Source organism: Suncus etruscus, chromosome 4 (assembly GCF_024139225.1).
Source record: "Suncus etruscus isolate mSunEtr1 chromosome 4, mSunEtr1.pri.cur, whole genome shotgun sequence".
In the NCBI taxonomy this organism is placed as follows: domain Eukaryota; kingdom Metazoa; phylum Chordata; class Mammalia; order Eulipotyphla; family Soricidae; genus Suncus; species Suncus etruscus.
In genome coordinates this window covers 93,006,358-93,033,435 of record NC_064851.1, presented here as the reverse complement: position 1 = coordinate 93,033,435, position 27,078 = coordinate 93,006,358, and the positions used below count along the sequence as shown (strand labels likewise).

Genomic DNA, 27,078 nt, shown 5'->3' with positions numbered 1-27,078 from the left:
GGGCGGGCCGGCCTCCGCCCGGAAGTTGCCTGCGGATAGTAAATAAGCGTCGGCTGGCAGGGAGCGAGACAGCTGGCTCCATCTTGTCGGCCTCCTCGGCTTCCCCTGCGACGTCGGGGCCATGGGGAACGTTTTGGGGCTGTGCTCCCTGGCGAGCTGGGTAAGTGATTTTTGGAGCGGTCTTGCGGGGTCTTAGCGCGAGTAGTGAAGAATAAAGGGAAGAGCTGGCTCCAGGGCGCCGAGACTGTGGTACCCCACCCTAAGGGAGGGCCTCTCTGGCGGCCCCATTTTCTTCCTGTTTTCTTTCTGCCTGAGTCTCGACTACGCTCAAGTCTTGTGACTTCCAGGCCTTGGATAGGGCTAGAAAATGGGGGATGATCCCTGTAGGAAGAAAGGAAGAAAGAAAAGGAGGGAAGGAAGAAAGAATGAAGTCAAGAAAGAAGAGAGAGAAAAAGAAAGACAGGAAAAGGAAAAAGAAAGAAAGAAAGAAAGAAAACAAGCAAGCAAGAATGAATGCTGCTGGCTTTTTCCACGCATTCGTCACGAACGCTTGTGCCTCGTTTTCCCTGCCCTCCCCCCCCCCCCCCCCAGTTTGCTCTGTGTCTCCCCAAGGGCTGTGGCGTTGCGCCTCTCCCCGTGTCCTTTCCCCCGGCCTCCTCCGACTGCAACATCCCTGTCATCCCGGGAGTCACGTTAGTCAGTCTTTGTTCTGCGACGACCTACCTGGCCCCCACTTGGGGCGGTCGAGCAGGAATTCCGTTGCAAAGGGAATAATAATAATAATAATAATAATAATAATAATAAATCTAGCTAGCGCAGTGCCTGGATCCCCTCCCGCTGAATGGCCTAAGAACGTGCTCATGATTCTCCAAGAATTCATTTCTTTGTCTGAAAATTCATCCGTCCGTCCCGTGGTTTATCAGGACTTGACATCCAGGATGCTTAATGTTCTCTTATTCGATGCAGGGTGCATCTGCGTTAGATTATGTTGTTGAGAGCGAAACCATTACTTGATGGGCCCAGTACGATCGATCGATTTCTTGATCGATCGCCGCCCTTCCTCCCCCAGAATTTCAACTTTGACTTAACATCTAATAATTTTTTTAGTTTGGGGCAAGAAATTGGGTTGGAAGTTAATGAACTGCAAGTTTGACTATAATAATTTATTGTCTAACTTTCCAGGTGCCTCCCTTTCTTACGACATTTGTCAGCGTTTTGACTATTTTACACATACCTCATATCATTTCTAAATATTTTTGTTTTGGCTGCAAGTACACTGAGCTCCTTAAACCTGTCCCAACACCATGCCTGCCTTATATCTCTCTTGCATTTAGGCATGCACAAAATTTTACCTTAGTTTTTTTGTTTGTTTGTTTGTTTTGTTTTGTTTTTGAAAAATAGTGCCAGTAAGAAATTAGGAAATTATTTTGTGTTTTTGAATACCAAAGGGGCATTTTTAATTGTTATATATATGGTTCTCATGGTTACAATACAGTTGTTTGGATTCTCTCACCCCTCAGTCTAAGTTGTCTTGTGACAGATTTTGTGCCCTAAGTTAGCATCTCTTTTGGAAACAGTTCAGTTCTAAAAGGCAATATAGTACAAGGGTTAAGGTACTTGCCCTGTACTATGAGTGAGCCCATTTCAATTTTGACACCACCTTTGGTCCCCAGAGCACAGTATGACTCTTGAACTCCTGAGTATGGCATAAAGTCCAGCAACATCTGCAAACAAAGTGATAGTTGTTCTGCATTTTTTTTTTTTCTGAATTCAGAGTAATGAAGAACTAACCCTTTTAGGTCTTCAGATTAATTATAGTTACATTTTTTTCTTTAAGACTATTGGGATATGATTGAGCGATGTAGAGAATAGAGTATTTGTGTGAAGTGATCTGGATTCATATCCAGCATCTCACACCTAAAAATGAATTGGGGGTTGGGGTGGGGTCCACACAGGACTGTGTGCAGGGATTACTTCTGGCTCTTTCCTCAGTCTCCTGGATGATGCTTGTTTGAATCTGATTCGGCTTGTGTAAGTCAAGTGACCTATCACTCTGGCTTACATTTAGAAAATTTTAAGGATACCTTGAAAGGTATATTTCAGATAAAAGAAATACTTTAGTGAACAGTATGGAAAAGTCATAATCCCATTGGTGTCATCTCCACCTTTATTAACCAGATAAAATTGCTTTTTCTGTCATTGTTACTTTTTGGGGGGTGGGGGGTGGGGTTTGGGCCACAACTAGTGTCGCTCAGGGCTTACTCCTGAGCTCAGAAATTGCTCCTGGCCCTTATGGGACCATATGGGATGCCTGGGATTGAACCTAGGTCTCTCCTGGGTCAGCCAAGTTCAAGGCAAACGCCCTACTGCTGCAGTATCAGTCTGGCCCACACTGTTACTTTTGAGGTAAAATTTAAGGTTAGTAATTAGGAGGTAGTCTCCTTAATAATGTAATTGGGGACCGGAGTGGTCAAATGGTAGGGCATTTGCCTTGCATGCTAACCTAGAACAGACCGTGGTTCAATCCCCAGGCGTCCCATATGGTCCAACAAGCCAGGAGCGATTTTTGAACACATAGCCACGTGTAACCCCTTAGCGTCACCAGGTATGGCCCAGAAAAGCAAATGAATTAATGTAACTGGCAGAGAGGGTAGGTGATTAAATCGGTCATTTTGGTTCAAGGTTATTTTTCTCCAGAAATCAATTTTATTATGCACACTTCTGGTAATCTTTTCTCTTTCCTCCCTGGTAAGATCTCTTTTGAAATAATTGTTTATTAATTGACTTAATCAACTGCTTTAGTACAGTTTAATAGCCATTGAAGGGGAATTTCTTTTGCAATATACAAATCATTTTTTCACAGTTCTGAGTCATGATTGTTTACTTAAGAGGTATTGACAAATTTAAAATTTTTCCAAATATATTCAAACAACCAAACTAGGTTCATTAAAACAAGCTTCTTTCTTGCTCCTAATTTCCAGGATTAATTTTCCCCCTAATTTTTAGAACAACTTGAAAAAAATTAACTATTAACGTATAAAATTAAAATGTTATGTGTAATACTACTGCATGGAAATTGAATTGCTAATTTTTTTTTTTTTTTTTTGTGGTTTTTGGGTCACACCCGGCAGTGCTCAGGGGTTATTCCTGGCTCCAGGCTCAGAAATTGCTCCTGGCAGGCACGGGGTACCATATGGGGCGCTGGGATTCGAACCGATGACCTCCTGCATGAAAGGCAAATGCCTTACCTCCATGCTATCTCTCCGGCCCCGAATTGCTAAATTACTGTTTACTGACCGAATTAGATTGATTGTAATATTTGGAATATTACATACATACATCATGGAAGCTATGATTCCATTAGTGATTACTTTAAACTCTGAATCATCTGTAAATGGGAAAATTAACTCTACATATCTAGCTAAAAACATTTATATGAATAAGATAGATTATTTTCAATGGCTAAATCTTAACAATTTTTTTGCCTGTTATATAAGAAAGTCTGCCATTTTGACATCCTGTTTTACTGCCCACCTTTAAAAATGTGAGGATAAAATTCTGTATATTCTTGTAAATTTCTCTGTATGCTTATAAGTGAACAGACAAAAGAACAATTTTTTCAAAATTTTAAACACATTTCAAATGGATTTTAGATTGATGTTAGCTAGCAAAATAAAAAAAAAAGGATGTTGGCTCTGGTTTGTATCTTGCTTGCTTGTCTATTTCTTTGCTTGCCTGTTTTCACTCTGTAGAAGCCTGTTTCTCTCTTGAACACAAGTTTCTCTTCCCTCACATCTTTCTAAGTAAATTTCAGTAAAAACTATCTTGGAAAAAAAATGTTAAGTAAACACTTTTTATATAATGCAGTAATTTTAATCAGAGGCATTTTCTAAAGAGATTCCCTTGAGTAGATATTTTTATGGTACCTGTAGGACAGTTGCATTGTCTGCTTACATTTTTTTCTTTGTCACTATTTTGGGGAAGAGCGTTGTGTGCATCTAATAGATAGGTGCAGGAAAACTACTGAGTATTCCTCAGTATATATGGCTGCCTCTCAGAATAAAGAATTATTCAGTACAAAATGTTGTAGTACTCTCGTTGAGACCACTTTTATGCTCTTAATTTGCCAGTGTAAGAAATTGGAGAATGAAATATAGGACTTTTTAACTACTTTATCTGTTGTCACTTTTGTCTTTAGCTTTATTTACAGAGAGGCACTGGGTATCACCAAGTGCCTTTTTGTGTTTGTGAGTTTTGCTGTGTGATTTTAATCGCTGCTTTACATTTTCCTATGAAGGCTTTAATTCTATTTTCTATTTAATTTCTATTTTCTTGAGTGTGCGTGCATGTGTGTGTGTGTGTGTACGTATGTGTGTGTACGTATGTGTGTGTATGCGTGTAAGTGTGCATGTCTGGAATACAGGCAGCAGGGAGGTGATGGGAATGTTGCACTGGTGAAGATGGGTGTTCTTTTCATGCTAAAATCCAACTACAATTATGTTTGTAATCACGGTGTTTAAATAATAGTGTAAGCCCATGAAAATCTCAAGCAAGCCTATATCTTACTTTTTTTTTTTTAAGGCACTGTGACTGTCTCGCCCCTTTTTCTCCCTTGTTTTTAGGGATACATATGCTGGTGCTGGTGCTCTGGGTTCTTTCTGGCTCTATATTCAGGGGCCACTCCTGGTGAGCTAGGAAAGCATAATGGTGGGTACTGGGATCAAACCCAAGTTGGCTGTGTAGAGAACTAGCAGCCTACCTGTTTTCCAACTTGCTGCTTTATTGTCTGGCTCCCTGTCTTTGCCTTTTACTTGGGAGTTTTTGCCCTGTTTAAATTGTATGAATTAATGTATTAATTTTTTTATTTCTCATCCTTAGCCCTCCACATGAACCCTTTATGTATGTATGTATGTATGTATGTATGTATGTATGTATGTATGTATGTATGTATGTATGTATTACTATTTGGGTTTTTGGATCAGACCCAGTGATGCTCTGGACATACTCCTGTTGGACCTGGGTCAATTGCTTGCAAGATTTCTTTTGGGTAGTTCCATGTTTGGTGGGGGTCTGGGAGTCACCTGGCAATATTACTCCTGGCTCTGCTTTTTTAAATCACTCCTCTTGGTGCTCTAGGACTATATGGATGCTGGAAATCCTACTTGATTCAGCCACATGCAAGGTGGAAACCTTACTCAAAGCTCTTTGGCCCCATATCCAGATTTCTATCTGCTGTAAAATTTCATTTTCTTCAATATTTTGGTAGGTTAGGTCTGCAAGATTGAGATCTTTTTTGAAGGGGGCATCTATTCTGTGTCTGAAATGCTTTATTTTGTTTGAAATTTTGAAAGATACTTTCCTGTGTATAACTTTGTTCACTCATAACTAAATTTTGTCTTGTTTCTTACTAAAAATGATTTATTTTAATATGCTTTTATTTTGCACCTGTTTTTAAGATACTCTGGTATCTTTGCTTTTTAGGGACCTGAATCTGATTTGAGTTGTTATATTTCTTCAAAAGAATGCTTTTCTCTGGGCTGGAGCAGCAGGGCGCTTGCCTTGCACAGTCTGACCCTGGACAGACCTTGATTCGATCCCCGACATCCCATCTGGTTTCCCCAAGCCAGGAGCGATTTCTGAGCACGTGACCAGAAGTAACCTCTGAGCATCACCGGGTGTGCTCCCCTCCTCCCAAAAAAGAATGCTTTTCTCCTTCAGGAGATCCAGTTTAGTTAATATTAGGTGTTTGATGTCTCACAACACCTATCCTATATTCTTCTTCCCTGGTCTTTATTATCTCTTCATTTGTATAATTCTTTTGTTCTACATTGAGGTCCATGAATTTTTCCCTGTAATGTCTTTCTATTTTTGACTCCATTTTATTTTTTATTTCTAGAAATGTGTTTGGATCTTTTATTTGCATGTTTTCCATTAACATTTTTTGTTAATGGAAACCTTGAGCATATGAAGCATAGTTGTATTGCTATACCACATTATAGATTGCGTTTTAAGTTCGTTTTTATTTTTTAAGGTTTTTTACTCTCTTTTTGTATTCCTACAGATTTTTAAAATAATGTCAGGCATTATAATTTTATCTAAGTCAGTGCTACAAATATTTGTATTTTGAAATACGTAAGTGTGTTAAAAAGTTGTTTTAGAGACTTATTTTGGTACATAGAGGAGTAAGTTATTTGAAGAAAGTTTCATCTTTTTGTTGTTTTCTTTAGGATTTTTGTTAAATGAAACTGGAGCAATCTTAAGGCTGATTTCTTTTCTACCCCTACCGTACCCCAGTCAGTCACATTCTTGGCTTGTGGGTTACAACTTTTCACCTTTTCTGCCCCAGAGACTTTAGGTGGCTTTTTTTCAGAAACATAAACTAATTCATAGTTTGCTGAAGACTTAATCTGAAGCCTTTGCCTCTAGATCCTCAAAAGTCTTGTGATACAGCCTTCACTTCTCAGAACTTCTCTTTCCCAGCATGTTTCCTCACCTCAGGTAGACTGGTCTTTTAACTTAGATCCTCTCCTATGCTCCTCACTCCAATGGAGAAAAATGGACTAACCATAGGGGTTGTCTCTCTTTCCTCAGAAATTACTATTCGGCCTTGTCTGTTGTCTGGAAAAAAAAAAGTTTTTATATCATCCTACTCCCTCCCGCCTCAGTTCATAAAAGCTATGTGTTAAATTTGATTATTATTTAGTCTTGTTTCTTTTTTTCCTAATTTCTTTCTTTAGGCCTACAATTTCTTTGTATCATGTTTTTTTGTTTGTTTTGTTTTTTGTTAAAGACATTTGTTTTAAACTTTATTTCAATTATTTTTTATATAAAATCTTTATTTAAGCACCATGATTACAAGCATGATTGTAGTTGGGTTTATTCATAAACAGAACACCCCCTTCACCAGTGCAACATTCCCATCACCACCCTCTTTCTCAACCCCTGCCTGTATTCGAGACAGACATTCTATTTTTCTCACTCTTTAAGATAGTCAAAATAGTTGTTAGTGTAGTTATGTTTCTAACTGTACTCACCGCTCTTTGTGGTGAGCTTCATATTGTGAGCCAGTCCTTCTGGCCCTCATCTGTATTGTCTCTGGACATTATTACAATAATGTCCTTAATTTTTCTTAAAACCCATAGATGATTGAGACTATTCTTTGTCTGTCTATCTTCCTCTGACTTATTTCATTCAGCATAATAGATTCCATATACATCCAGTCCTGACGGCTGCATAATATTCCATTGTGTATATGTACCACAGTTTCTTTAGCCAGTCATCTATTGAGGGGCCTCCTGATTGTTTCCAGAGTCTGGCTATTGTAAATAGTGCTGCAGTGAATATAGGTGTGAGGAAGGGGTTATTTTTGCATTGTATTTTTGTGTTCCTAGGGTATATCACTAGGAGTGTTATAGCTGGATCATAACGGAGCTCAATTTTCATTTTTTTGAGGAATCTCCATATTGTTTTCCAGCAAGGCTGGGCTAGAAAGCATTCCCACCAGCAGTGAATAAGAGTTCCTTTCTCTCCACATCCCCACCAGAACTTATTATTTTTATAGATAATATATAATAAATATTTTTATTATTGATTTTATTATTATTATTTTGTTATTACTTTATTTTACTTTATAAGTGGAAGCTCCTTCTAACCTTTTCTTTTTTGGTGAGGTTTAAGCTGTTCCTACCTGAACCAAATATCTTTCCTGCCAGTTCTGTGGAGGATTGTACTGTATACAATGCAGATGATCCCACCGAGGTCTTAAGCATGCACTTTAACCTCTGTGTTGTCTCTTTGACCACACAATTTCCTTTTCTTACCAAGTTATTTTATTGAATTGCTATCTTTAAAGACTTTTTTTTTTTTGGTTTTTGGGCCACACCCGGTGGTGCTCAGGGGTTACTCCTGGCTGTCTGTTCAGAAATAGCTCCTGACAGGCACGGGGGACCCTATGGGACACCGGGATTCGAACCAACCACCTTAGGTCCTGGATTGGCTGCTTGCAAGGCCCAAAGATTTTTATATTCTCTTTCTGGATTTTTTTTTTCTAGTTTGAGGTAATGTGTTTTTTTTTGGTTGCTGTTTGTTTTATTTTGGGCCACACCCAACAACTCTCAGGGGTTACTCTTGACTCTGCACTCAGAAATCGCTCCTGGCTGGGGGACCATATGGGATGCTGGGGAATTGAACCTGCATCTGCCCTGGGTCAGCCATGTGCAAGGCAAATGCCCTACTGCTTTGCTACCAATCCAGCCCCAATCACTCAGGCCCCAATGTGATTTTTTTTGTTTGTTTGTTTTGGTTTGTTTTTTGGGTCACATCCAGTGATGCTCAGGGGTTACTCCTGGCTATGCGCTTAGAAATCACTCCAGGCATGGGGCACCATATGGGACAGCAGGGGATTGAACCAAGATCTGTCCTAGGTTATCACGTTCTGATTTTATTTATTTATTTTTTTGTAAGAACTCCAGAGAATTTAAAGTGTCATTAGTTCAGTTTATTAATTAACCTTTGTTTAGACTAGTCGTTCTCTCTCTCTTTTTTTTTTTTGGCCTATTTTTTAAAATAATATATTTAAACACCATAATTACAAACATGTTTGTAGTTGGTTTTCAGTCATAAAATGTATTACCCCCCCCTTCACCAGTACAACCTTCCCACCACCAATGACCCCCAACTCCTTCCTCCCCCACCCCCTGCCTGTATTCAAGAAAGGCATTTTATTTCTCTTACTCACTACCATAGTCATGATAGTGTGCTTACTGTAGTTATTTCTCTAATTGTACTCACCACTCTTTGTGGTAAGCTTCATATCATGGGCCGGTCCTTCTAGCCCTCAACCGTATTGTCTCTGGGTATTATTGCCATACTGTCTTTTATTTTTCTTATAAATCTCATTTTATTTTTCTTATCTCATCCCACAGATGAGTGAGATAGACACAGATATGTCTATCTTCCTTGTGTCTCTCTCCCTCCCTCTGACTTATTTCATTCAGAATAATAGTTTTTATGTTCATACATGTATAGGAAGATTCCATGACTTCGTTTACCTGAAGGCTGCATAGTATTCCATTGTGTATATATACCACAGTTTCTTTAGTCACTCATCTGTTGTCAGGCATGTTGGTTGTCTCCAGATTCTTGCTATTGTAATTAGCACTGCAATGAATATAGGTGTGTAGAGGCATATTTGTATTGTGATTTTTTTGTTTCTAGGGTGTATCCCTAGGAGTGATATTGCTGGATCATATAATTTCCTGTTTTTGAGAAATCTCTATATTGTTTTCCAGAAAGGCTGGGCTAGAAAGCATTCCCACTGGCAGTGAATAAAAATTCCTTTCTCCCCACATTCCCATCAGCACTAATTGTTCTTGTTCTTTGTTATGTGTGCTAGTCTCTATGGTGTGAGATGGTACCTTATTGTTGTTTTGATTTGCATCTCCCTGATGATTAGTGATGTGGAGATTTTCTCCATGTGCTTTTTGGCATTTTGTATTTCTTCTTTGAGGAAGTGTCTGTTAATTTCTTCCCAATTTTTGATATAGTTAGATTTTTTAAATTCTGTCAGTATCTTGTATATCTTAGATATTATATGCCCCTTATCTGATCAGTATTGGGTAAGTAGTTTCTCCCATTCTGTGGGTGGCCTTTGAATCCTAGTCATTATTTTATTTGAGGCGCAGAAGCTTTTTCAGTTTAATATATTTCCATTTGTTTATCTCTGCTTCCACTTGTTTGGACTGTAATGTTTCCTCCTTGAAGATACCTTTCATCTCAATGTCAGAGAGTGTTTTACCTACGTGTTCTTCTATATATCTTATGTTTCTGGGTCTGATATCAAGGTCTTTACTTCACTTGGATTTGACCTTTGGTATGCTATTAGATGGAAGTCTGAGTTAGCTTTGCATGTGTCTGATCAGTTGTCACAGCACCAGTTGTTGAAGAGACTTTCTTGCTCCATTTTGTGTTTCTTGCCCTTTATCAAAGATTAATTTATTGTATGTCTGGGAAACAGTCTCTGAATACTCAACTCTATTCCACTGATCTGAGATAATGTGATTCTTTTTATTTTTCTTAGGGTGTCTTGCATATTTGCATACTACCTGTCTTATAAGAAGTTCTGTTCCTATCTTATTGGTTATTCTCTAATATTTAACTTTGATAGGTTTTTGGAAACTGTAACTTCAACATAACATTCTGAGAGCAGCTCTTGGATAAATGTCTTCACAAACTCATTTACTTTAGTGCTGGTTATTTCTTCTACCTACTACTCCCACAACTAGTTAGAAATAAGCAACATTGAACAAAATGAAGTTATTTTAGCACTTATTATAATACTTTTCTGTGGTTTTTAGACTTTTTGTTTGCCTTCTTCCTCTTTTCACCTTTTCTGACTGAAGTATCCTAGTTTGACCATATTTAAAATATCCTATAGTTTTATGGTTTGGTGATTATGCTGATTCTTATGTTAGTTTCTTTTGATGGTCCCTATCAGTGTTCTCTTGTGTGTGCTACTTGTTTAGAATGGAATTTTGTTGAAGAAAGTTAGCCCCAGCTATTGATTTTTTTTATTTTACGTACTTCTATAGTAATTGGATTATCACTATCACTAGCCAGAGGGGTAAAGGATAAAGATACTATATTTTTCCACTTCTGGATATCTGAAAATTCTTTTAATTTCTGGCTTCACTAATGTCATTTCTGAGAGTTAAAGGATAATAAGAGTCAGTGATAGAATTTGTAATCATGAATATTTTACTTTTGGGAGGGGTCCTACACTATCAGTGGTCTTTTCATGGGACCACTGGATACTGGGGATCCAATCACAGACCTCCTGTATGCAAAGCATCCACTTGTCTACTGAGCTGTCCCTCAGGCAATCATAGTATACATCTAAGTTTGTCTGGGCAGGTGTGTAGTCCTTCACTGAGCTACATCCCCAGCCCTCTTATTTTTCTTTTAAACTAGACTTAAATTGCTACTGATTTTTCCCTTGATTATTTAAACTCATTGTATTAATTTTGCTTGATAGAGAGTTAAGCACTTTTTTTTTTTATAAATAATTTGCTGTTTCTTAGTTTTTAGATAATATATGTGAACGAAGCACATGTCTGTCTGCTGGTAGTTACTTTCTTTTTTGATGATCAAAGTGTAACTTTTTACTATTTCTTTAAGCCTCACTGATATTTGGTTCTCTTTTTCCCAGATACCATGCTTGTGTGGCAGTGCTCCATGTTTGCTTTGCCGATGCTGCCCTAGTGGAAACAACTCCACCGTAACTCGGTTGATCTATGCACTTTTCTTGCTTGTTGGAGTATGTGTAGCTTGTGTAATGTTGATACCAGGAATGGAAGAACAACTGAATAAGGTGTGTCTTTTTTTCTTCTTAAATTGTTTCAATGTGTGGTATGCTTACAAATTAAAACTTATTTGTACATAGTAAAAATAATATATGATTACTATTATAGAAGCTCCTACTCTCTTAGGGAAGTCAAAGTGACACATAAAACATGTTATAATCAGAGGAATCAAGTAACTCTGGCCAAGTAAATATTAAAATCTTAGTGGGTCTCACAGAGAAAGATACCCAACCAACAGAAGAGTAGAACTTTTGCTGTGCAAATTGCAAAATGGTAAGCAGAATGAAGAGAAAAGAAGAAAGGCCTGAAACTTTAACAAGAGTTCCTGATAGAAACTGGAGATTGTTCTAATAAGTAGCCAAGGTATTTATAATAGGCCTGAAGCAGATTTTTTGAATGTAAATTTGTCTTTATTTACTGTGATATTTAAATGTGATTGTTGAAACATAATAAAACAAGATTCTAATTTCAAACAAGTAGAAGGAAAATTACCCAGGAGGAAAAAAAGGCATTTTATTTGAAAAAAAATAGTAAGTTTATTAGTTTATGACATGTTTTTTAGAGGGAGTATGCCACTCAGGTGGACATAGAGAACATGGTTGTATAAGTCTAAAAATGAAATTCAGTATAGAGATATTCTGAGATCAAGGGGAAATCTTAAAAATAAAGGCAGGAAGCAGGACGATCAGGAAAGTAACATTAAGAATAATCAGATACAGACTTTTAGAAAAATGCATACTTAAGGTGCATGATGGAGAAAAGGAAAGCTCTGAAGAAATGGAAAAAAAGAAAGCCAAGATGCATTGTTTGATGCCTCAGGAAGAGATCTAGTTAATGTGAATAAATTGTTATTTTCAGGTTTCATGATGAAGAATGAGTTCTTAGCTGGAATCTGTGAGTTGTGGATAAATTTTCTAGGATGGGAAAAGAATCATTTGTACTTTGAGAATAGTAAACATAGGGATATAGTTTGACAGGGCATATAAAGTATTAATAGGAGGGATATAGAAATAACCTTTATTCAAATGAAAGATGAGAAAAGTTGAGGTTAGGATTGTTTTTGTCAGAAGGCTTCTATTTTATTTAGTTGGCTTTTGGGCCATACCTGGGGATACTCAGAACTTCCTCCTTGTTGTTCACTCAGGGATCACTCCTGAGCTCAGAAGACCATAAGGGATGCAGGAGATGAACCCAAGTTGCTAGATGAAAGCCACTCTCTCCAGTCTGAATTTCTATTTTGAAAACAGTTAGTTGCTTAAAGGTTGACTTTGGGACAGAGAAAAAAACGGTGAAAATTTAGGAAGTGAGATTTTTGCAATTTATAACTAGTATGTACATGGCATATGTGGATGTTCAATTTGTTGTCAATTGTTGGCATAAGGAAAGGAGCATGCAAAATACATTTCTATAGTTTTGTTGGTCTAATTGGTCATAGATAAGAATGGTTCAGTTTTCATCAAAAATACTGAAGCATTTCTACTTTGGGAACATAAAAGAATTCCACTCCCCAACCTATTTATGCTATTTAAAGCCATGCCATGCATAACAACAAATGAGTTGTGACTAGAAGTGATATATAGAATCTCTACTTTCTGTGCAAGATTACTTTTTTTCCACAACCTGTACATGGTGTATAGAAACAATATCATCTCCAGTAGCCAGAACTCTGGCATTATGTATAATCCTCAGAACTAATTACTTGCAACAATAGAGCAAAAAATACATCTAGCTTTAGTTAAGCCAAGAATATTAGGTATTGTTATTGTGATAAGCTTATTTGAATATCGATGGTTGAATTAATGCTGGAAATTGACCAGGTGTAGTGTAAAGTTTCCATGTAAGGGAATCAGTAATTTATTATTATATATGTTGTAACTGAGTATGGGTAAGTATATATTGCCATTAAGTTTGAACTGGGATGAAAATGTAGGATTCAAATGAGTCCAAAGAAAAAAGGTTTTATACACATAGACTGAATCGGAAACCAGCTCAGTAAATAAAAAATTCTACCTTCATTAATAAAATGTAGTTAGATATTCTGAAATGTTGATTGATTTTAATGTTAGCAAAATTCTAATGCATTTAATATATATAATTTTCACTTCTAGTATTTTTCTTAAAAGAATTTGGAGGAGTAATCTATTCCATTGTGTTATTCTGAAACGGTTATCAGTTTTTAAGCTTCCAAGTTAAATAATTGAGTCACACTCAGAAAATATGCTGACAGACTAGTTGATATGAATATTTAAGCTTCCAAGTTAAATTACTGAGTCACACTCAGCAAGTATGTTGACAGACTAGTTAATATCATATAAGAATAAGGAATTAAAATGTAAAATGAATTTAAATAGCATTAGATTTGTAAAACCATAATTTAAAAAAGCTATTTATAACTAGAGTGAGATGCTCTATAATTCTTCAAATGTTAATTGATTACATTTTTCTCTTCAAACATGTAGTTCAGGATCCAGAACGATAGCAATTTGTTTTATTTTTATATAAAAACAGTTCAATATGTCATAGTGAATGCAGGTTTTAAAATGTTTGGAATAACTGCAAGTTTAAGTAGTCAGTTTTGGTTTGACTTCCGCAGTTCATATGTTCACATTAGTAAGTTACAGTAAGACAAAGTGGCTAATTGTATGGTAAAGAATAAAGTTGAGTTTTTTGGTGCTGTGAGGCCAAATGTGTATTTTCTAGTAGACCACACCCCAGGTGTGTGTGTGTGACCCAGGGTCAAGCAGCAGCGATATATTAGTCTCCATATGATGGGGGATATGTTTACTTTGAATACGTGTACAGCATAAACAGTAAATATACTTTTAACTTTCTAAAAAGTTGTAACTATTTAATACACAGAATTATGTCTATTAAATAAAGATTCTAAACCACAAACTTTGTTTTTGTAGATTCCTGGATTCTGTGAGAACGAGAAAGGTGTTGTCCCTTGTAATATTCTGGTTGGCTATAAAGCCGTCTACCGCTTGTGCTTTGGCTTGGCTATGTTCTATCTTCTCCTCTCTCTGCTAATGATCAAAGTGAAGAGTAGCAGTGACCCTAGAGCTGCAGTCCACAATGGGTAGGTTTTGTAACAATTATATGAAAACCTGGTCATATTTTTCCTGTAATTTTGAGTCTAGCTAAATAAATTTTAAAGTGTAATTCAGAACTTAACTGTTTTGTTTTTTATGAATGAAAGGTAAAGAAAAGCCTCTTGTCTCTTTCTACAGAATTGTCAAACTTCCTAGACATTGTTAAATGTGTATGAGTAGTCTTGGTCATTTAATAATACAGTCTCTGAAGCATAGTTTTATTTGTTCTATCCCCAAAAGAGAGTCTGCAAGCTCTGTGACTAATAATCACTTTATTCTTTCATTTCTTCTTAGTTTTTGGTAGATAAATCTCATTAAAATTTAATTTAATTCACTTAATGAGAGTGTAGTGAAAATAAATAGCTATTCCTGAATAGAATACTTCTAACTCATGGAGCAACATAGAAATTTTAATGTCTGCTACCTTAATAATAAACAGCACTCTTAGTACTCAGTTTAGATGTTTTAAGTTTTATCTTCTTTTTAATATTCCCCCATACACTATTAAATACAGGAAGAATGTTTTTGAACATACGTAACTATGTTACATTATTATTAAAATATTTCTTTTTTTTTTTTTTTTTTTTTTTTTGGTGTTTGGGTCACACCCGCCAGCGCTCAGGGGTTACTCCTGGCTCTATGCTCAGAAATCGCTCCTGGCAGGCTCAGGGGACCATATGGGATGCCGGGACTCGAACCACAGACCTTATGATTGCAAGGCAAACCCCTACCTCCATGCTATCTCTCCAGCCCAAAAAACATTTCTTAATGTGATTTTATAGAATGAAAACTAGTTTCTTTAATTAGTTTCCTATACTATCATCATTATACATGTTTCACATCAGGATTTCTTTTTTATTATTCATTTATATTCATAAGTATTTTAAAAATTTATTTTTGAAACTGTTGGAAATGTGACGTCTCATTTCTTTTTTTTTGTTTTTTTTTTTTTTTTGGTTTTTGGGCCACACCTGGTAACGCTCAGGGGTTACTCCTGGCTATGCACTCAGAAGTTGCTTCTGGCTTGGGGGACCATATGGGACACCGGGGGATCGAACTGCGGCCCGTCCAAGGCTAGCGCAGGCAAGGCAGACGCACCTTACCTTTAGCGCCACCGCCTGGCCCCGTCTCATTTCTTTTTAAGATATTTTGTTAAATAGAAAATCTAAGTATCTGTAAATAATTTTACTCTTATTTGTACTCAAAAATTTTCGATTATTGAATGCCTTTTATTTTTTTTGTCTCACCTAATTACTTTAGCTAGGACTTTTAAGTATTGCATTAATTAAAAGTGAGAATCTTTGTCTTGATCCTGATTTTATTTTTGATTTGGGGCAGGGGTCCTCAAACTTTTTAAACAGGGGGCCAGTTCACTGTCCCTCAGACCATTGGAGGGTCTGACTATAGTAAAAACAAAACTTAGTAACGAATTCTTATGCACACTGCATATATCTTATTTTGCAATGAAGAAACAAAACAGATACAAATACAATATGTGGCCCGCGGGCCATAGTTTGAGGACCACTGATTTGGGGGAACCACACTCAACTATTCTGGGTATGTTCGAGGATCACTTCTGGCAGGGTGTAGGGCCCCCATGTGGTGCCAGTTTGAACCCAAGTTGGCTGCTTGCAAAGCAAGTGCCTTACCTTCTCCACTGTCTTTTTGTCTTATTGCTCCTGACTTTTGATTAGAAGGTTGTATTGTAATCTTGCAACCCTGAGAATGATAGTAGTTATAGTTTATTGTACAAGGCTTTGGCATGTTCACTCATTTTTTTTTGTTTTGTTTTTATCAGGTAAGATTGTATTTACCAAATGATTTTCCTGAATTTACTAACAAAACACTATGTTTTTTTAGTTATCACACTGATTTGCATGTATTGAAATAAGAATAAAACTCCTACTTGTAGGGGCCAGAGAGATAGCATGGAGGTAAGGTGTTTTCCTCTCATGCAGAAGGATGGAAGTTCGAATCCCGGCATCCCATATGGTCCCCCGTGCCTGCCAGGGGCAATTTTCTGAGCATGGAGCCAGGAGTAACTCCTGAACGCTGCCGGGTGGGACCCAAAAACCAAAAAAAAAAAAAAAAAACCCACAAAAACTCCTACTTATAGTCATTATATGTGGTCTTTTCAATGTGCTTAATTTGGTTTGCTAAAAGTTAGTTGAAAAGTACACGTATTTCAGGGAAATTGGTTAATTTTGTTTTCTTGTGTTATTTCACCTGGTAGTAGAGTGATGATGGACTTGTAAAATAACTATGGAAGTGCCCTCTCATCTTCACTTAATTTGAGGTTTGCCGATAACTTAATTTGAGGTTTGCCGATAATCATTTTTTCTTTAAATGTTTGTTAGAACTTAATAGTGAAACTGGTCATTGGCTTTCTGTGTTGGAATTTTTTTTTGTTTGGTTTTGGTTTTGGGCCACACCCAGCAAGCGCTCAGGGATTACTCCTGGCTCTGCGCTCAGAAATCGCTCATGGGGACCACATGGGATGCTAGGGATCAGGTTGGTCCTGGATTGGCTGCATGCCATAGGCAAAAGCTGTACCTACCAATGCCATCACTCTGGATTTCTTTTTCTTACTGAGTCTCCTTATTTGATGGTGTTAAAATTTTTATTTCTTAGTCAATCTTGAAAGGTTTTATGTTTATAAGACTCAATCTATATTTTCTGTGCTATTTTATTTTATAGTACTTCATAATAGTCTCATAGTGCTAGATTGTGTCTGATGTTTCATGTCCAATTTTTGAAATATAGTTTAATTTTGTTGAGCTATATTTTTCTGATTTTTTTTTTTTTTTTTGCCTTTCCCTTTCTGCTAACTTTAGGGTCTTTTTCCCTAGAACTTGAAATTTAAATTTAGGTTCACATTTTAGTCATTTTTTAAAAGAAGCACATAGCCTTTATTTTAAACTTCCCTTGATTTAGTTGCTTTTGCAGTAGTCTTTGCATTTGTGTCCCATCTTCCATTTTTGTATTCTGAAACTTTTTTCTTATTTGCCAGTTCTCTTATTTATTTGGACCCCTGGGTTTTTCAGTAGTCTGTTTAGTTTTCACATGCTTGCATATTTTTTTGTTTGCCTGCTATTTTTAGTTTCATTCTACTGTGGTTCAGAAATATTTTTAGTATGATATTTGCTTAGATTTAATTAGCTGAGATTGTTTTATATTCTATTAGATGAACTGTCTTAGAGAGTATTATTCCATGTGTACTTGAGAAGAAGTTCTGTCTTATTACTGTTAAATGGAATTTTAAAATAATGCTTTTAAAATTATGTTATTTCTATTTTATTTTATTGAAACAATTTTGATTCTACAGAGTTCTTCATAGTTGAATTTCAGATATACATTGAGTCAGGTTCTTTCTCATCACCACATCACCCTTCCTCCACCAGTGGACCCTGAGTGCATCCTATCACACCACCCTTTGCCCCTAGCCAAGAATTTCAGGGAAGGCGCCCCTTTATCCCCCATATAAATAAGTACTATAAGCTTAACTTTGATCGTGTACAAAAACTGCATTCATTTATTCCTCCTTTTCCATATTTTATTTCAAATTAACCCTTTGAATAATGTGTTCACTAACAGATTATATAGCTATTTTTTAAAAAATAATTTTAAGTTAACCTTTTACATTTACCTGACATATGTCATTAGATAGTTATTTAGCATACTATACTATCAAAGAATTAAGAGTTTTCAAAATTTGTATCTTTATTTTACATAGTGTGTTTGGTTATATTCATATCACTTACTCAGTCATCATTTCTGCTTAAATTCCTCTTACCTTTTCTTTTTTTGGTAGGAGTTGTAGGTCTGTTATGAATTCCTGATAGTGTGTTTTTCTGGGAAAATGTTTTTTTTTTCCTTTATATCTGATAGATAACTGCTGAGTGCTCTTTTTTGCTTTCCTCACTAATATTTACTCTCTTCTAGTAGGATTTCTGCTGAGAAATCCTCTGATAATCTTTAATACTTTCCTGGATAAGGTCTTTCTATAACGCCTGCTTTCATTAGCTTTAGGAAGTTAATATGTCCAAAAATTAACAGACTTTGGAATTTTCTCATTAATATAGTTTAGAATAAGTTTTCTGAAAAATTTCCTTTATTCTCTTTGTGGAATACTAGTTATAAAATTTAATTCATATAGGGCCAGAGCAGTGGCGCAGTGGTAGGGCGTTTGCCTTGCACGTGGCTGATCTAGGATGGACTGTGGTTCAATCCCCTGGAGTCCCATATGGTCCCTCAAGCCAGGAGCGATATCTGAGCGCATAGCCAGGAGTAACCCTTGAGCATCATTGGATGTGGCCCCCCCCAAATTAATTTATATAATATACTTTCTTTTCTATTTATTTTTTCTCTATTTGACTCAAAAGTTTTCCTTATTTTTTTTTAACATCACTTAACATGCTAAAATCTCCCTCTCAGGAGTTGGCCTTTTTAAACTCTCTTTTATTGGTAATTGTCCAGTTTAGTGCATTCTTGGTCCCTCACCACCATTCTGAGGGAATAAGGCAGATCTATTGGTTGCACAGTCACCATATCCAAGGTTTTTCTTGCTAATATCAGATGCATAGAAAGCTGATATTCCTCTCAAACCTCTTGGCGTTGCTGCTTGCTGGAGATACCATAATTAATGTGGTGAATATCTAATTAACTGTTAAAAACATGGGGAGAGAAAATAGGGACTTAGGAAATTTGGTATGGTTGCCCCCCAGATTACTAATTAATTGAAGCATTTAAATTATTTTTTTATTTTTGACACTGTAGTTTATAAAGTTGTTCACAATACAACTATTTTGGCCTTTCAGTGTTCCAATGTCAGTCCCACCACCAGTGTGACCTTCCCTCCAGATATTGTCCTAGTTTCCCACCCCATTTCCCAAATCTGCCCTCTTGGCATGCACAAAGTAATTTATTCTATATTGCTTGTTATAACAAAATAATAAGTAGAATTATTAAAAAGTAACCCAGTAAAATTTGTGAAGATTGTTATATCTCACAATGCTGTGATTAATTTTTTGTTTGAGGATTTGATTTGCTTACTGCTAGCTGAGCCTTTTGTGGTAATGTTTTTGATTATTGAGCCTAGTGAGCGATTCTTAGTAGGCCTCCTTCCTGAGGAGGACCCAGAAATTTTAGGTTCAAGACATATCTACCTGTGAGATTTTTTTTTTTTTTTTGGGCCACACCCCGTGGTGCTCTGGGGTTACTCCTGGCTGTCTGCTCAGAAATAGCTCCTGGCAGGCACGGGGGACCATATGGGACACCAGGATTCAAACCAACCACCTTTGGTCCTGGATTGGCTGTTTGCAAGGCAAACGCCGCTGTGCTATCTCTCTGGGCCCCTACCTGTGAGTTTTATTAACTTGGATTAGCATCTCTTCTGCAATTAGTTATGAGGCTGTCAAGCTGGGCCATTTAAATTGCAGAGGCTCTGGGATGTGGATATGGAATGCCTTCTTAAAACTACTCTAAACTTTTTTCCACTTATGTAAAGTTAACTTGTAAAATATATAATTGTTACTATGTTTTTTATCACAGTGAATTAGATCTGTCCTAATGTAGTTCACAAAACAGTTCATACTTACTGTTATTTAGGAAAAAATAGGTCATGGAGCTATTTTTAAAGCTGTTAAATTTTGAAACTATTAATGTCTATAAAAATTATATTCTCTTTTAGATTCTGGTTCTTTAAATTTGCTGCAGCAATTGCAATTATTATTGGGGCTTTCTTCATTCCAGAAGGAACTTTTACTACTGGTAAGAAATAATTTTTTGAATAATGGGAGGGTTAGATGTCAAGAAGTGGACACTGGGTCACTCTGAGATGCTTACCTTTTTTTTCTAAAGAACTCTCCTTACCTATTTGCATACAGTCTGAACTAGACAGCATTTCTACCAACAGTGAAAATAGTTTCCTTTATTTATTCCTTTCTCACTGCTGTGAGATATTTTACTTACCGTTTTTTTGATTCGCATTTTTCTGCTAATAAAGTAACAACAGAATCCCTTTTGTATATTGATTGTAAAAATTAAGTTATAAAAACTCAGCCATCACTTATTCATTTTTTGGTGTTTATTTTTTCTCTTTCAGTGTGGTTTTATGTAGGCATGGCAGGCGCATTTTGCTTCATCCTTATACAATTGGTCTTACTTATTGATTTTGCCCACTCTTGGAATGAATCATGGGTTGAAAAAATGGAAGAAGGGAACTCAAGGTGCTGGTATGCAGGTAAGATTTCTCTTACAAAACTTCTTTGAGTTTTGACGGCTGGAAAGATTATATAGGAGCTTGCAGTGCATGTGGTGGAATCTGGTACAAAGGACCATTTTGATTTCCTGAGCCAGAGCCAGGGTAAGTCCTAAGCACTACCTACTTTTGCCCTAAAGAAACCCTTCCATCTAATATAAGCTAGAGAGATAGTACAGATAGTTCAAATATTTTCATGTTACCAATGTTGGTCTATTCCTGGCCTTGTGTAATTGTTCCCTATCCCACCAGCTCTTCAAATACCATCCAGCACCCCTGAACACAGAACTAGGTGTAGTGCCACAGCTTAGCTCAGTGTGGCTCCCAAACCACAAATTTATACATACATACATACATACATAGATACATACATACATACATATTTATCTACTTTTTCATTAAGATTGATCTTTTAATGAAATCTATGCTTAATTTCATTATTTGTGATGGAATCTAATTTTCCAATTATGTTTCTTTCACAGCTTTATTATCTGCTACAGCAATGAATTATTTGCTGTCTTTAGTTGCTATCGTCCTGTTCTTTGTTTACTACACTCATCCAGCCAGTTGTTCAGAAAACAAAGCTTTCATCAGTGTCAACATGCTGCTCTGCCTTGGTGCTTCTATAATGTCTATACTTCCCAAAATTCAAGTATGTTCTGTAGATCATTGTTTTACAAAATATCTCTTAATATTTTAAAATATTGAATATTTAATGATACCTGTGTTGTATGATTTTTTTTGTGTTTATTTTGGTTAGGAATCACAGCCAAGATCTGGATTGTTACAGTCTTCAGTAATTACCATTTATACAATGTATTTGACGTGGTCTGCTATGACCAATGAGCCAGGTATGCTTTATTTGTATGGGTTTTTAATTTTAAACTTTTTATTAAAAAATGGTCATTAACATAGTTATACCATTTAAATTCTTAGAGGAATATAACATAAAAATACTATTTACATCTGTAGGATGTTATGCTTAACTTTTGGTTTCAGTTCTTGGTTAAAAAAGAGCTATAAATTATATGCAGATTATAAGATCTATACTTAATTTATCCAGTACATATGGTACCAAGAAATAAAAGCTATATAGACACTTAATTTTCTTGTAATCAAAAATAGTTTTTATTTTTTTCCCATACCACCAGTGATTATACTTGAACTTTGTAATTAATCTTTTCATAGGCCAATAACATTATATTCCATGAAAATAGAACCTAATAAATATCAGTGAGAAATTGAGTACTGTTTTTGAAAAGGGAAAAATTATCTCATTAAAAATTATAGAATAATATTTGCATTTGATTTCATTACATTTATAATTACATAGATGATAAGTCACTTATTGAAGAAAAGTATTTAATTTTTTGTTTATATTACTATACTAGAAAAAATTTCTTAACTTTTCCCCTGTTTTTCTGGGGGGAAGTGTTGGTTTTGGGGCTTTACCTGCCTTCACTTGGGATACTCCTGGCTCTGTGCTCAGAAATCACTCCTAGCAGGCTCTGAGACCATATGGGTTGCCAATGCTGGGGATAGGATCTGGCTCGGCCTTTTGCAAATACCCTACGCTCCGGAGTGTCACTGCAGCTCTTCCCTGGTGTTTTAAATAAATGTTAATAATTGACTTTAAAGATTCTTTCCAGATGGCTTTGTATATTAACAATTCAGTAATAATTTTGTATCTCTGGGGGGGGATATTGCATCTTAGTGAATATGTAATAAATACATTGTATACTTTGTGATAATTTGCCAGCCCAACACTAGCTGAGGAGTAAAATAATAGAATGAGCATTATTGATTGTATATTCTTATTTAGTCATGACTACAAAGTGTTTAGAAAAGCACTCAAATGATTTTCCTTATATAACTGTACTTTGACAACTTGGGAGTTTCACAAAAACTTGTTACGGGGTCTGGAGCGATAGCACAGCAGTAGGAGCAGTAGGGCATTTGCCTTGTATGTGGCTGATCCAGGACGGACATGGGTTCGATCCCTGGCATCCCAAATGGTCCCCCAAAGCCACAACCAATTTCTGAGTGCATAGCCAGGAGTCCAGAGCGTCAATGGGCTGTGGCCCAAAAGCAAACAAAATGAAACAAAAAGTTTGTTGTTACTTCACATTAGTTTAAAGCAGGGGTCTCAAACTTGGCCCGTGGGCCGTTTGCGGCTCTCCGTACAATATTTTGTGGCCCGCGGCCCTCCTTCAAATATTGCATTAGTAAGAAAAAAATCGTATTAAACATTCGCATACTCCAAGCAATTTCGTTTGGGGTATGCAAATGTTTAATTAGATTTTTTTCGATTTTTTTTTTCTTTTTACAAATGCGGTTTTTTATTGCGAATATTTGGTAAGCGAAATCCCTTATGCGGCCCTGCCTCACCCCGACTTTGCCTCCTGTGGCCCCCAGGTAAATTGAGTTTGAGACCCCTGGTTTAAAGTATCTGAATTTTAAGTTAAACTCACATTTGTGTTTTAATAGAAGTCATCTAATATTCACCTATTTTCTCATCAGGTAAAAAAAAAAAAATAGCTCCACATAGTGTTGAAAATGAAATGATTTAGCTTTTGGGAGAATTGAGTAGCACCATACAATTTATAAGGTCTTGGATTGCTGGAGCAATAGTAGTACAGCAGATACAGCACTTGCCTTGCATGAAGTCAACCTGCATTTAATCCCTGGCACTCCATATGGTTCCCCAAATTCTTCCAGGAGTGATCCCTAGATGCAGAGCAGGAATAAATCCTGAGCACAGCCTGGTGTGGCCCAGTAAGACAAAATTAATTAAAGACACTCACTTTATAAATATAGGTTGTCTGACAGCACAGTTGTATGCCTTTCAACAAAACAGTCTGAAGTTTCAAGGATATAGTTTAAAAGAACTATGCCTTGAAAATAATCTGTATACTGTTCTAAGTTTACCTTAATTTATATTACAGAAACAAATTGCAACCCAAGTCTCCTGAGCATAATTGGCTATAATACAACAAGCTCTATTCCAAAGGAAGGACAGTCTGTCCAGTGGTGGCATGCTCAAGGCATTATAGGACTCATTCTCTTTTTACTGTGTGTGTTTTATTCAAGGTAAGATGTGGGAATTCTTTTTCAATAATTTCAGTTTTGTATTTATGCATCTTTTTTTTTAAAGCTCTTTTTCACCTCTGTCTTCTCTTTTGTATAGTATACGCACTTCAAACAACAGTCAGGTTAATAAACTGACTCTTACAAGTGATGAATCAACTTTAATAGACGATGGTGGAGCTCGAAGTGATGGATCCCTGGAGGATGGAGAGGATGTTCACCGAGCTTTAGATAATGAAAGAGATGGTGTTACTTACAGTTATTCCTTCTTTCACTTTATGCTTTTCCTGGCTTCACTTTATATCATGATGACTCTTACCAACTGGTACAGGTATTTATAATTTATGAAAACTTTGCTTATGGAAAATTTGAATGCTTTTCCTTATCCCATTGCAGAACATGAGGGATATATAGAGTACAGTGTAACTTCACTAAATATCAGTAAATTCTTGAAAACTAAAACAAAGTGAAATAATGAAAGCAATTCCCACGTAAGGATCATTTGGTTCAGTCAGTTGGGATGAAACCAAGGCAATTTTTCAGGGTATTGATAAGTTTGGAGACCTCTAATATATTTCAAAATTTATAGTTAAATGAAGTTAATGAAGTTAGAAATCAAGTGTAAGAAATGTAGATTAATTCTTTAACAAAAACCAAAATTTAATAGAATATTTAAATCTTTTTTTTTTTTTTTTTTTTGGTTTTTGGGTCACACCCAGCAGCGCTCAGGAATTACTCCTGGCTCTATGCTCAGAAATCACTCCTGGCAGGCTTAGGGGACCCTGTGGATGCCAGGATTTGAACCACCGATCTTCTGCATGAAAGGCAAACGCCTTACCTCCATGCTATCTCTCCGGCCCCAGAATATCTAAATCTTTAACATTAAAATTTTATGTTACATTTCTTAGAGAGACATTTGTATTTTATCTAATAAAATATTTTTTAAAATAATGTAATATAGGGGCCGGAGAGATAGCATGGAGATAAGGCATTTGCCTTGCATGCAGAAAGTCGGTGGTTCGAATCCCGGCATCCCATATGGTCCCCTGAGCCTGCCAGGAGTGATTTCTGAGCATAAGCGAGGAGTAACCCCTGAGAGCTGCTGGGTGTGACCCAAAAACCAAAAAAAAATAATAATAATAATAATGTAATATAGTAAACGGTATCTTTGTTGACAACTTTGAATGTTTTAAAATAGAAGTCTGACGGACCGTGGTTCGATCCCCCGGCGTCCCATATGGTCCCCACAAGCCAGGGGTGATTTCTGAGCGCATAGCCAGGAGTAACCCCTGAGCGTCAAACGGGTGTGGCCCAAAAACAAAAAAACAAAACAAAAAAAAATAGAAGTCTGAGTCCAAATAGTTCTGAATAATTCAGTTTTGGCTATCAGGCTCTACTTTACATAAAAGTTGCTTAAAAAATACCTGCTCAATTTGGAATATGCTTCTTTAACTCAGATCTGTGGAAGCAGAGAGTGAGGGAAAGGTTCCCTATATATATTTTGAATAAACGCTATTTTTTATGAATTTCCTTACCCAGAAGTCGCAGTTCATTTCCTTGCTATTTAATAAATAAGTCAAAATACATAGAAAACCCCAGTATGATATCCTTATTGAAAAAAAAATGCTACAATAGAGTCTGTGTATTTACTTCCCTAAAGAAAAAATTACTTTTTACTGTTACATTAGTCATTGAAGTAGTATGGAAAGCAAGGCAACAGGTAAGTTCAGCAATCATCTGTTACCGTAACTTTTATACAAAGAATACTTCTGAAGCATGAAGCTTAGTAGCTTGATTGCTAATAGTCCAACTTCTTCCTTTTAAACATTTTAGGTATGAACCTTCACATGAAATGAAAAGTCAGTGGACAGCTGTCTGGGTGAAAATCTCTTCTAGTTGGATTGGCATTGTGCTGTATGTTTGGACACTAGTGGCTCCATTAGTTCTTACAAACCGTGATTTTGACTGAACTGGACTCTGGCATGAAAGTTCCTCTGCAATTGTTTGTTTGAATTTAACAGTATTCATATATTTTGTAAAGATATATATGTGTGTGCTACTCATGTAACTCCTTGAATGTTCTGGCATGAGTTAGATTTTACTGCTTGCCAGGTTTTTCATTACTTTCTCCAAGGTCAATTATAGGTGAGTTAGTATGAATCACAAAGAGCTTTATGATTATGGTCGTGGTTTAGAAAAGTGGATATGATTAGTTTCATTTCTGGTCTGTCAAACAGTAAAAGAAAACTTACAAGTTTGATTTTTAAGCTGTTTTAAGAAAGTATGAGGAAGTAGATTGCTGTGTGAAGTTTGATGCCTTGCCCTACTGTAGATTGCAGTGAATGTGTTGGTTCTACAGTTGTATAAATAAGTCACTTAAATACTGGTCATCTGAAAAATCTTTCCAGATTTTGGGAAGATAGGATCATAAGCTAGGAGTATTTGATGGAAAGCAGTGCAATTATGCCTAGAGATCGAGGCACAGAGCCTTCAAAATAAGGAAGTCCAACTAGTGGCATATACTAAATTGATATCCAATTAGATTATAATGCTTACTGGAAAGGAATGGTGTCATGATGATAAAGATTCTGAAAGGGGGGAATAATCATGAGTTTAAGAAAGTTCATTGAATTCAGTTTGAAAGTTTTGAAAATTAGTCAAATTTTGACTAATTGAGGTCACAAAATAGTTGGCTATAGTAGGTGCTTAGCTAAAAATTGTCCATTTCACATTAAAATAAAAAAGACAGACTGAAACAGAAAAACAGCTCTGATAGTGACCAAACTAGGAAATTTCAAGTCTGCCAAAAATAGCTGGCATTCTTTTTGGTGTTCAAAAATAATTTTTGTTCAAATTACGTGTATAATAGATTTCACATATTAGTGGTATAGTTTGTGATGTGGATTGCTGGTGTCCAGCATGCCTTCTGCCTGTAAACCCATAAACTGAGGACAGGAGAATGTTGAAATGCTGTAGAATAAACTCCTGCTTTCAGTATAGTATACAGAATAAGACATGTTTAAGTGCTTTTGTATTTGCTGCCATCTAATTGAAATATATATATATATATTCTAACTTCAAATTAAAAATCAAGCAGTATGTTAACTTAAAAAACTTAGTAACCTGTGTTATTAGTAACTTAAAATATTTTGCTTCTTTTAAGGTATTTATTAATATAAATATAATTCACATTAATTCCCCACCTTTTATTGTATTGATACTGTGTTGTTCCATGGTTTTGAATGACAGTTCTATATAATAAATAAATTTCAAGCAAATA

General features: G+C 36.1%; 1 protein-coding gene across 1 annotated transcript; it reads left to right on the top strand.

Moving 5' to 3' along the window:
* SERINC1 (serine incorporator 1) lies at positions 1-27,078 on the top strand. Its single transcript, XM_049771119.1, has 10 exons — positions 1-160; positions 11,207-11,368; positions 14,270-14,439; positions 20,142-20,221; positions 20,556-20,693; positions 21,194-21,363; positions 21,472-21,562; positions 23,657-23,801; positions 23,899-24,129; positions 25,632-27,078. Exons 1-10 carry the CDS (start codon positions 122-124, stop codon positions 25,765-25,767), a joined length of 1,362 nt encoding a protein of 453 aa, XP_049627076.1. The 5' UTR covers positions 1-121; the 3' UTR covers positions 25,768-27,078.